Source organism: Hyaena hyaena, unplaced genomic scaffold (genome assembly GCF_003009895.1).
Source record: "Hyaena hyaena isolate Hyena2069 unplaced genomic scaffold, ASM300989v1 scaffold_18, whole genome shotgun sequence".
In the NCBI taxonomy this organism is placed as follows: domain Eukaryota; kingdom Metazoa; phylum Chordata; class Mammalia; order Carnivora; family Hyaenidae; genus Hyaena; species Hyaena hyaena.
In genome coordinates this window covers 2088444-2101014 of record NW_024080649.1, presented here as the reverse complement: position 1 = coordinate 2101014, position 12571 = coordinate 2088444, and the positions used below count along the sequence as shown (strand labels likewise).

The 12571-nt window shown below is 42.9% G+C and overlaps 1 protein-coding gene across 3 annotated transcripts in view; it reads right to left on the bottom strand.

Annotated features, from left to right (window-relative positions):
- The window catches only part of PRMT7 (protein arginine methyltransferase 7), a 44984-nt gene that overhangs the window by 20512 nt on the left and 11901 nt on the right, over nt 1-12571 (bottom strand). For all 3 annotated transcript variants that reach the window (XM_039222736.1, XM_039222750.1, XM_039222741.1), the window contains exons 4-5: nt 9672-9821; nt 5167-5275 (exon numbers count right to left, since the gene is read on the bottom strand). In XM_039222736.1, the coding sequence (XP_039078667.1) occupies nt 5167-5275; nt 9672-9821 (259 nt within the window). The remainder of the gene's footprint in view (nt 1-5166; nt 5276-9671; nt 9822-12571) is intronic.

Genomic DNA, 12571 nt, shown 5'->3' with positions numbered 1-12571 from the left:
GACCATCAGTCACCTAATCTGTAAAACAAGGGTAATGAGATAATGCCCCAGGTGGTGGTGGTAGGACAGCAAAGGTAAAAGCTGTCCACTTTCACTTTCTTTTTTATTTTTAAAAGTTTATTTATTTTGAGAGAGGGAGAGAGTGTGTGCGCACATGCTCAAGAGCAAGGGAGAAGCAGAGAGAGAGGGAGAGAGAGAGAATCCCAAGTAGGCTTTGCGTTCTCAGCACATAGCCCAATGCAGGGCTCCATTCCAGGAACGTGTGAGTTCTTACCTGAGCTGAAATTAAGAGCCAGACGCTCAATCGACTGAGCCACCCAGGTACCCCAAATCTGTCCACTTTCCATGAGTATCCTTGTGCTCAATGGCAGGATGCCATGAAAGGAGGCTGATAAGAAACATTTGTCTCTTGGGAAAGAGACTGCCCTCCTGAGTGGCACTGCCTACCTCTCTGATATCATGCCCAACTCAAACGGAAATGTACTATCTCAAACCGCACCCCGCCCCTACACAGCTACTTCTCCCTCAGTGAGTGGCCCCACCAGTCACACAGCCCTGAAGCCCCAGGAGAGCAGAGACCCTGTCTGCTCTGCTTGCCATTTTACCCCAACGCCTAGAACAATATCTAGCACCCACCAAGAGCCAGCAAATATCAGCTGAATTCTTGGTTGTTTTTTTTTTAAATAATTTATTGTCAAATTGGTTTCCATACAACACCCAACGCTCATCCCAACGAATCTGGCTGAATTCTTGATTCCTCCCTGTCATCTTACATCTAATCAGTCACCAAGCCTGCCAATTCTATTATTCTCCTGAATAACTTTTAAACCAATTTTGTAACTTAAAATGGTTTATTATCCAGTTTGCTTCAAATAAGCAAAGTTTTATGATCCACTGAATCTCAATAAACACTCTTTTTTTTAATAGTTTTTTTTTTTTTAATGTTTTATTTATTTCTAGGAGAGAGAGAGAGACAGCGTGAGCAGGGGAGGGTCAGAGAGAGAGGGAGTCATAGACTGAAACAGGCTCCAGGCTCTGAGCTGGCAGTCAGCACAGAGCCCGACGCGGGGCTCGAACCCACGAACCGCGAGATCATGACCTAAGCGAAAGTCGGACGCTTAACCGACTAAGCCACCCAGGCGCCCCTCAATAAACACTCTTGAAGAGCCCAGTATCTAGCATGTGAGTGCTAACGCGGAGGGCGCAGTGGGAGCCTGAGGAGGGTGGTTTCCCCAGGGCCCTGTATGTCTTTGCCACATGACTAGATGGACAAATGCTGCTTCCCAAGTCAGCTGTGGAGTAACTGGGATCAAACTCACCCACCAACTGTAGTCAACTAGAAAGCTAGATAAAATATATGAAACAAGTGTTTTCAGATGTTGAATAAGCAGCAGCACAATTTGTTCTCTGAGAAACAAAGTGACCCCTGCAACTTCTCTGGCTTTCTGCCAGTAGGTAGTTTCCAGACGCTGTACAAAGAGCACGATGTCAGGCGGACTGTAGCAGTCTTGCTGAGGTAAGAAGACAGCAACAGGAGCGGAGAGCGCAGGTGGCTGGGGCTCAAGGGCGGCCGCCAGCAGGAGGGAGACCAGAGAGGATGTTACACAGAAGTAGACTTCTGAAATATGCACAGGCCCTCCCTGAAGCCCCTTGTTGAATATATTCACATACATAGAAGAGAAGAGTAAAGAAAGCCAGGCAAAGGACGACCATAGAGCTAGAAAGCGAATAATTTCCAGAGCTCACAGAGGACTGAGAAACATTCTAGTTCCAATCAGCCAGCACTAGGCACTAAGCAGAGACCACAGAAAAGCCATGCCATGCTAGTGTGACCTAGGTAGTCTTAAAACAGTGGTTTTCAGGGGCGCCTGGGTGGCTCAGTCAGTTAAGAATCTTGACTTCGGCTCAGGTCACGTTCTTCCGGTCCATGAGTTTGAGCCCCGCATTGGGCTCTGAAACAGCTCAGAGCCTGGGGACTGCTTCATATTTTGTCTCTGTCTCTCTCTGTCCCTCCCCCACTCGCACTCTGTCTCTCTCAAAAATAATAAATATTAAAAAAAAAAAGAGAGAGAACAGTGGTTTTCAACAGGGGGCAATTTTGCCCCCACCTAACCCCAGGACATTTGGCAATGTCTGGAGACACTTCTGGTCGATACAAATGACAGTGGGAGAGTAGGTGCTACTGGTTTCTACTGGCTAGAAGCCAGGGGTAAATATCCTCCAATACACAAGATAGCTCCTCCCAACACAGAATCATCAGGCCCAAAATGTTACTATTGAGAAAACCTGACTTAGAATTATTCTAACCCAGGGTGCCAGGTGACTCAGTCAGTGGAACATGTGGCCCTTGATCTCAGGGCTGTGAGCTCAAGGCCTACATTGGGTGTAGAGATTATTTAAAAATAAAAATCTTAAAAAAATAAATAAAAAATAAAAAACTAAAAAAAAATAAAAATAAAAAAAAATAAAAATAAAATAAAAAACTATTCTAACCCTGGTCCAACAAAGCTTAAAAACAAGCCCCCAAAGGATCAAACTGATCTACTAGTAGCCCAACTACATACCAGCCAAGCCTTTTTTTTAATTAAAAAAACATTATGTTTATTTATTTTCGAGGGGAAGTGAGCAGAGAAGAGGCAGAGAGAGGGACATAGACAATCTGAAGCAGGCTCTTCGCTGACAGCAGAGAGTCCGATGTGGGGCTCGAACTCACAAACCATGAGATCATGATCTGAGCCAAAGTTGGACGCTTAACCGACTGAGCCACTCAGGCAACCCCAAAGTTTTTAAAGGAAGACAATAAACTCTCGCACTCAGCAATGCAAAACTCCCACCATACACAGCATCCAAATAAAAATTACTAGACCTGGAAAGACTGAGGCAGTGGAAGCAGAAGACAAGGATGTTAAAACAGCTAATACAGAGGCACCTGGGTGGCTCAGTTGGTTAAGTGTCTGACTCTTACATTCATTAGATTGAGCCCTGCATCAGGCTCTGCACCGACAGTGTGGAGCCTACTTGAAATTCTCTCCCCCACCCTGTCCCTCTCCAACTTGCTCACACATGTGTGCGTGCTCTGTCTCTCTCAAAATAAACTTTAAGTAATGTCCTCTAAAAAAAAAATAAATTTAAAGACTCCACTAATATAGATATGACAACTATTTAAAAGATCACATAAACAAATAACAATAATGTAAGTTATAAAAAAGAATCAAAGGAAACCTTTAGATATGAAAAATATATGAGAAATAAAAAGTTCACCAGATGTACTTAGCAGATTAGACACCACAAAAGAAAAAACCAGTAAACCTAAAGAGCTAAGAAACTACCATGTCCATCAGTAGGTGAGGGGATGAACAAATTAAATTATGCATGCAGAGAGTGCTACTCAGCAACTCTTTATCCACAGAAGGTGGATGAAACCCAAAAGCATTATGCTACATAAAAGAAAACAGTCATAAAAGAATACACATGGGTGACTTTACTTACCCAAATTTCTAGAAAGGGGGATATGTAATTGACATTGAAGAAAGCAGTCAGTGGGTGCCTAGGATTAGTGATATGGAGGAGAAAGACTATAAAGCATCATGAGGAATCTCTTTGTGCATGATAAAGACATTCTACAGTCTGGAAAGTGGAAGAGGTTACAAGTGTGTTTACATTTGTCCAAACTCATCAAACTATATACTTAAGATAGATAGGACTCATTAAAAGAAATTTTTTTTAATGTTTATTTTTGAGAGGGAGGAAGGGGGGGGAGGGAGAGAGAGAGAGAGAGAGAGAGAGAGAATGCGCTGGGGAGGGGCAGAGAGAGAGGGAGAGACAGAATCTGAAGCAGGTTCCAGGCTCTAACCTATCAGCACAAAGCCTGATGGGGGGCTTGAACTCAGGAACTGTGAGATCATGATCTGAGCCGAAGTCAGACACTCAACCAACTGAGCTACCCAGGTGCCCCAGATGTACTCATTTTATGTAAATATACCTTGATAATGTGATTAAAAAATGTGATGATTTGCACACTCTTTTGTAGGATTCAAAAATAAAGGGGACACTAATCCTTTCTTTTGTGCATGTTTTAGATTCTCCATTTTAAAAAATAATTTTTTGGGGGCACCTGGGTGGCTTAGTCAGTTAAGCGTCTGACTTTCGCGTAGGTCATGATCTCACAGTTCGTGGGTTCGAGCCCCGCGTCGGGCTCTGTGCTGACAGCTCGGAGCCTGGAGCCTGTTTCCAATTCTGTGTCTCCCTCTCTCTCTGACCCTCCCCTGCTCATGCTGTCTCTCTCTCTCTCCTAGAAATAAATAAAACATTAAAAAAATTTTAAATAAAAATAAAAAATAATTTTTTAAATGGGACAAAAATGTTGACCTTTTATAGATTTTTCAATCTAAAATACTGCATTTTAAAAAACTGTGGTGATATCCGTAACCTCACCCCAGAAGCTTCTTTTGCACATCTTTCCACTGTCTCTCCAAGTATCAGTGGCATGTGAAATTTTAGAAGTCTGATTCAAAAATGTCTAGATTATAAAAAAATATTCTGAAAACCTGGAGAGACTGTGCTATACAGGCAAATCTCTCATGTTCAGTGCTGAAGCAGGATGTCAGCACTAAGCAAACCTCTTTCTGCTATCTACTTAGTTTTACTTCCGTCTGATAAAACTCAAATCTCTGAGAGCTGTCACACAGGAATTTCAACTTGCTTAAAGCAAAAGGAAGTTTCATTTGTCTCACCACTGTTGAGCATGATTAGTTCTGGCTTACTCACTGCTGATTTGTTTTCACTAGTAGAGAAGCAAAGTACTTATCTTCAGACCATATGGAGAAGCCCCATGTCTCTGCGATAACCTGAATACATTTATTCCAGATAACCAGAATAAACTTTTTCCTCTCTCCTACAAGAGTGATAAATAAGGCTTTTAAAACAGTATGGTTTTTTTTTTTTTTTTTTTTTTTTTTTTTGAGAGAGAGAGAGAAAGAGAGAGAGTGCACGAGAGAGCACACTATCGGGAGAGGGGCAGAGAGAGAGGGAGAGAGAATTCTAAGCAGGCTCCATGCTGTAAGTGCAGAGTCCCATGAGATCACGACCTGAGCAGAAATCAAGAGTCAGATGCTCAACCAAATGAGCCACCTAGGCATCTCTCAAAACAGTATGTGTTGATCTTACCTGGTCCTACCGTCACCTCAGTGGAATGCTTGTTGATAATCTTAATCTTATCACTGAAGCCATTTTTCTCTACAATCTTCACGGCAGCTTCAGCCATGGGCTTGAAAACCTAGAAATTGGAGCCAAAACCCAAGTAAAAATGAGAAATAAATAACATCCTAACATCCAAGATTAGCACAATATGTCATGATACAGGTTCTAAGGTTTGAAGTAAAAGAGGTCTTCATTACAGAGTTTCCTTCTTAATATATAAAATGTACCTCTGTTACTGTTTGATACAGGCAAAATATTCCTTGAGCTGATTTGATCTAAATAAACAAGACTTCATCTTTGTAACTTAAATAGTTTATTCTCCAAATGTATGTCATGAAAATGAATACAAAGGGAAGGCCATCCGCTGGGTTTAACTTGTGGGAGTTCTATGCTAGGCACACTGGGGAGGCAGGGCTTCCCAGGAAGGTTGCACTACCTAGCAAGAACAGCAGGTGTCAGTGTCAGGCTAGAAGAAAGCAGCAAGGGGATTTGCATCACAAATCCACAACCTGGGGTGTGGGGCTGGACAAGTGTTGTGCTCTCTAGAAGGGAGTGAGACTGTTACTGTATTAGTTGTTAAACAGGCGTTAGCTCAAAACTGTCCCAAATCCCCGATGCTGGCCTAATACAGCCTCTATTTTATGGTATTCGAGGACCTCCATAATATGAAATACCTTATTTACCCCAGCCTTATTCCCCTCCTAATCCACCCCCAACCCATGACTGATGCTCCCGCCACACTGACCTCATTGTGCACTAAGGAAGCCTGTGTCTTCTCTGACCTACCCCCACTTGCCAAGGCAAATCCAACTTTGCAGGACAGCCCCCCTTCTCCAGAAGTCTTCCTGAACCCTTCGCTTATCCCTAAACACGAGCCCCTCCAACTCTTACTTTCTAGCTTGCCCAATTTAGATTGCACGGCTCCAACCACGACAGTGCATAAAACATACAGATGCACATGCGGCCACACCTACAGAGTGGAAATAGAACAAAATGATAAAGTAACTGGTCACAAGGACAAGATTTCCATTTTTCCTAAGTTCCTTTCTGCATTTTTCCTATTTTCTACCATGAACACATACTTCTTTTATTAAAATCAAGGGGGAAATGCTATATTCTTCTGCAAAGGATACATATGTGCTTAGCTAGAAAAAAATCATCCCAATCTGTTTCAAATTATTTCTAGGATCTTGCTTGATATTTTTAGATGTAGTCTGAGGGCCTCAAGACCTCAGTTCTTACCCATCACTTTGCCTCCAACCCAAAGTATCACAAGTTCGTATCATCCCCTCACCCCTCCTGCCTCTCGACATTATCACTCATCTCTTCTGCTGAACCTTCAAGCTCTGAAATTCACAGTCTCCTCCTCAGCCACAGGGGCCTCAAGATCTCTCCCAAAACACATTTTTCTGGAATGGCCCATGAAGTTGACTTCCCAACATCATTCTGTGTACTCCCCTGCCCCTTCGGTCAGTTTAGGGGACTGACCTTCCAAGTGGTACACCTGTCTGTGTACCAAATCTCTCAGGCCAGGTCACTGAGGTAAGTTAAACAGGACTGAATTTTATTCGCCAAAGATACCCAAGGAGAGGTTTGCTAGAAATTCCTGAGTTCTTGCTCTTACAAAGAAGGAAGGAAAGTGAGGTCCTACAAGGACCATGCTTTATTCTCAAAGCATTTGCCACAGAAATCACTGTAACTAATACACCTTCCCAAAATATTCGTCACTTTTCAAATGTATTAAAAGAGAAGTTTAGAGTTATCGTCTAATTCCTTTATTCTGTCTACTCCTCAACCCTATTTCCCTGAAAATACCACCTAAAGGTCACCTCCTAGCTACCAACCCAACAGCTCTCTCTTGGTCCTCATCCTACTCAACGGCTACATCAGTGCTGTCTAATACAATGACCACATGCATTTAAATAGAAGTTGATTAAGACGGAGTGAAATTTAAAAATTCAGTTCCTCATATTAGTCATACTGCATGTGCTCAGCAGCCATATGTGGCTAGGCACCACTATATTGGCCAGCATAGCTACAGAAACTACTCAGCATTACAGAAAGTTCTATATGACAATGCTGGGCTATAACATCCACACTGGCTGACCCCTTCCTTTTTCCCACAACATGCAACCTTGGCTTCTACCTCTGCCTTCTAGGGTCTCTTTGTGTCTTTCTGAACTTGACTTTACTAGCCACTCTTCCTCTCAGAGGCATGTCTCCAGCTCTGCCCTTCTCATTTTACTCTCTCCTTGAACAATCTTTTACAGTGCCAACTTCACCTGTCACATCTGCAAATGAGTTTGCAAATCCGCCTGTACATGCCACTCTCTAAAGGTTCAGACGCTCATCTCCAGAGACCAGCAGGTTCTCACTCATAGTGTTCTAGACCTGTCTTTCCAGTTGTACAGCTCAAGCAGAGTTGAAAACCACAGGGCAGTCCAGCCAGAATGGAGTCCAGAGGTTCAAAAGATGGTCACTAAAGTAAAAGCTGGGAGGCTACCATAAGATGTCAAAAGCCAAACAGAGATAATCTGAGAAGCACAGACCAGTGCATCAAGAGAGAAATCAGAAATCCAAGTAACTGAGATGGGAATATACAGAAAAACCCAAGAGCACAATCCTACCAATTATGCCAGAAAACATGTTCTCACCATAAATATATATACGTATATACACATATACACACATCCTTTCCCATCAAAGATAACTCTGTAGAGTGAGTACCTTAATTAGGAACCAAAAGACCAAGTCTCCAGGTCTAGCTCTCCTATTTATTAATTGTGGGATTAAGTCTTTAGCTTCTCTGAGTCTTAGTTTCTTCATTTGTAAAGTAAGGATAATAAAATTTACTTGAGGCTAACTAAGGTAATTATCCTAAAACAAATTTCTTTGTATCTGTTTAAAAATCTTGATGATGGAGGTGCCTGGATTGCTCAATTGGTTAAGCATCTGACTTTTGATTTTGGCTCAGGTCATGATCTCACAGTGTTTAAGACAGAGCCCTACATCAGGCTCCGTGATGGGTGTGGAGGCTGCTTGGGATGCTCTCTCTCCCTTTCCCTCACTCCTGCTCATATTCTCACTCTTTCTCTCTCTATTCTCTCAAAAAAAAAAAAAAAATCTTGATGACACCCTAGTAGACCAAGAAATGACTCTTCATCTTTTTATGAAGTCCTCAAACAAGTGCAAAGAGTCACACACACACACACACACACACACACACACACACACACACACACACATCTCTCTCAGGACTTCCATGGAGACCTGAAGCCTACTATTTTTTAAGATTTTTAAAAATGTTTATTTACATTTGAGAGACAGGGTGCATACAGGGGAGTGACAGAGAGAGAGAGGGAGACAGAATCTGTAGCAGGTTCTGGGGCTCAAACTCATCAGCAGTGAGATCATGACCTGAGCTGAAGTCAGACACTTAACCGACTGAGCCACCCAAGTGGCCCTGAAGCCCATTATTCTTATATCGGGTTAAGAACAAGTAACTCAAGATGTTGGCGTTAGAAGTCTTTACTGTAGCACTCAGGTCCTTCACGGTGTGGCTACAATCTACCTTTCTGGATTTCTACCCTGACACTTGACTCTAGATGATACCACACGTATTCCCTCAACCTAAAATGCCCACCTTTCTAGACCATGGGCATGAGGGCCACACTATAGAGAAGGAGTGGTGAGGCGCTGGAAGGAGTCTGAGTAGAATACCCAGACTGCTGTCTCCAGACTTTATGTGAGAAAGCAAAAATCTTCTATCTTGTTTAAGCCACTGTTATTTTGGGACTTTGTTATTCACAACTCAATCACCATACAAACCAAATCTTGTCGGAAAAAGTGTTCACATATATGCCACCCTTTCCCTAAAGCTGGGAAGAAAATATGCCAAAATTTCAACAATAGTTAACTTTGTGTTAACACGCTACTTTTATTTTATGTTTACCATATTTCCTATAGTGGAATGCGTTATTTACATTATCAGCAAAACAATACATGTTTAATGTTACGATAAAGGAATGAAATGACAGACTGCCCAACTACTGACAAACGCAGTAAGAGAGCAAGCTCTGTGGGGACATTTAAACTAGCAGGTCTCAACCTTGGTGCACAGTCAAAACTCCCAACACCCAGGCCACAGCCCAGAATAATTAAATTAAAACTGGCTCAGTGTAGCAGGGTGGGGAGGCAGGGAAGGCAGTTAGCCATCAGTATTTTCTGAAGCTATTTAAGTACTTAAGTGATTCTGACATCAGGCCAAGGCTGAGAACCACTGTTTTCAGAGGAGAAAAGGAGCCCATGGAGTAAGGAAACATGTCTGATTCATCTCCATATCCTTAGAACCTGGCCCTATGCCTGAAATAGAGTGAGCACTCCATGAGCATTTGTAAACAAATGGATAGGCAAGATGCAAGACAGACCTTCCACACAAGACACAGGACACATATCTGGAGAGTATGGCTCACCTCAATGGCATAGCAGAAGTCAGCTCCTGCTGTGACCGCCATCATTGACAAGAGTCCCGTGCCAGTGCCGATGTCAAGAACCAAGGCCTTCTGTCCTCTGTCCTTCACCCTGCTCACAGCAGCCCGGATACCCTGGTAATATTTTATATTCTAAGAGAAAAGGAGAAACAGCTATCACTTCATACCAGTTACTATAAATAAACCAAGGATACAGTGAAGTGTGGAGGTCAGGCTGGCTCCATGGCTTTCTGGCCTCTCAAGGAACAGCACTGGCTAGCTGAGTAAAGCAGGGCTTGAGAGACTCCAAAAGCACTGGGTCAGCCTCTCACCCTTTATTTGGTGATTGTCCCTCCCCTCCACAACCACTCTTCTGTACTCTGCTTAGAGGGGCTGGGGCTCTGCCAACAACCTTCTCCTTTTCCAGCTATTAGGTAAGGATAACAGGGGAACTACAGGGCGGCTGGCTGGTAGGAGGCAGAAAACTTGTTCCTTCCCAAATGGCTGCTGCTCTCATCAGGGTTCTCCCAGAAGTGGCAGCCAGTTCCAGATGCCAACTCCTCCCCAGCTCCTCTCCATACTCTCATCTCCGGCCACCTTGGGCACCTCAGAGACAAGAGCGGCACTCAAGCAGCTGTCCCTCTCGGAGAGCTGAGCACCGGTTCCACAGGACCTCTCCTCCATGCTTCCAGGCTCACGAATCCCACTCGGCTGTGGCATCAGCCCTAGGCAAGTTAGCTGCTTCCTGCGATTACCACCACTACGTAACCCTGGTGCCCCCATTTGCTTCCCAGGCCTCCCACATCTGTGTTACCAATTCCCCCTGTGAAACTCCCTCTGTTCAAATAGTACCATGGCTTTGGGTTTCCTTACTGGACCCTAATTCACACGGGTTCCTTGTCTCAAAAAATAATCCCCTCCTCAGGAAATCATTTGTTTTTAGTTCAGGTCTTTAGTAGCTGACACATATACATTTTCCACCAGAAACAGTTTGGCTCCATAGGTACCCTGACCCTTCTGTTTAAAGCAACTAATGACAGGGAAAACACTTGCAAATCTTTTAAAATGCACGAATGAGCTGGCAAGCTGGGAAGAAACATTAAGAGGCCAGACTCCTGGAAGTGGATTCCCCTCAGTCGAGCCTTAAGGTAACTGCCCAACAGGGTGACACCCTGATCACAGCCTGTGAGGGACCCAGAGCCATGGCACACAGCTAAGCTTGAGCCCAGATTCCAAACTCACAGAAATGGTGAGATAATAATAACCCTTTTCAGCCATTAAATTCTGGGATAATTTGCTATGCAGCAGAACATAATTAATACAGGACTGGTATTAAAAGGGCAATATTCTCTGACGTGAGTACATCAAATTAGAGATCTCAATAACAAAAATATAACTAAAGAAAAAGAAAATTTCAAACATTGAGAAATTCTAAACTCACAGGTAAAAAACTGAATCAAAAGAAAATTAGAAAATCTAGAAATGAACGTTTTAAAATTATATATCAAAACTCAGGGCGTAGCCATATTTAGAAGCAATATTTAAAAAGAAATGTATTATAAAAGACAAGAGATAAGGTAAGCATCTGCCTCAAAAAATGAGAAAGAGGACTATAATATAATTTCTAAATCAGCAAATAAAAATAATAAAGCACAAAAATTAATGAACTAGGAAACAAATATACAGATTTTATAGAAATTTTTTATAAAAATTCGTTATTTCAAAAATCTAGTAAAATCGATGAGCTTCTGATAAATCAAAAAACAAAAGGCAGAAAAAGAAGTAACCAAAAACTGGGAATAAAGGGTTAGGGGCGTGGAGCATGATATCACTATATATGCTGCCAATATGAGAGAGATTAAAGATTATGAACAACTTTTAACAAATATAGTTTTAAGGGCAGCTGGGTGGCTCAGTTAGGCATCTCTTGATCTCACATTTCATGAGATTGTGCCCACATTGGGCTCTGTGCTATCAGCTTGGAGTCTGCTTGAGATTCTCTTTCTCTCTGCCCCTCTCCTTTGCGCATGCACATGCTCTCTCCCTCTCTCTCAAAATAAACAAATATTTTAAAAAAACTTAGAGGGGCACCTGGGTGGCTCCGTTGGTTGAGCAACTGACTTCAGCTCAGGTCATGATCTCGCAGCTCTTTTTTTTTTTTTTTTAAATATTTTTATTTATTTCTAGGAGAGAGAGAGAGACAGCATGAGCAGGGGAGGGTCAGAGAGAGAGGGAGTCACAGACTGAAACAGGCTCCAGGCTCTGAGCTGGCACTCAGCACAGGGCCCGACGCGGGGCTCGAACCCACGAACCGCGAGATCATGACCTAAGCAAAGTCAGACGCTTAACCGACTAAGCCACCCAGGCGCCCCTCTCGCAGCTCTTGAGTTTGGGTCCTGCAGCAGGCTCTGTGCTGACAACTTAGAGCCTGGAGCTGCTTTAGATTCTGTGCCTCCCTCTCTCTCTGTCCCTCCCCCACAAGCGTGTGCACTTCTGCGCGCGCGACCTCTCTCTCTCAAAAATAAATAAACACTAAAAAAATAAAAATAAAAATAAATAAGAGAAAACCTTGGCAAAGGGGGAGCATCTAGGTTGAGTGTGGGACTTCTGACCTTAGCCCATGTCATTATCACATGGTTCATCAGTCTGAGCCCTACACTGGACTATGCACTGTTGGTGCAGAGCCTGCTTGGGATTCTGTCTCTCCTTCTCTCTGCCCCTTCCTGCTTGTGCTCTCTCTAAAAATAAATAAATAAACTTAAAAACAAAACAAAACCTTTGGCAAAGGGAAAGATTTTTTAAATAAGAGACAAAAAGTACCAGCCAATAAAGATTAAAAAATAAATCTTGACATTAAATTTAAGAACCTGAAGTTATCTGGGGCGCCTGGGTGGCTTAGTCGG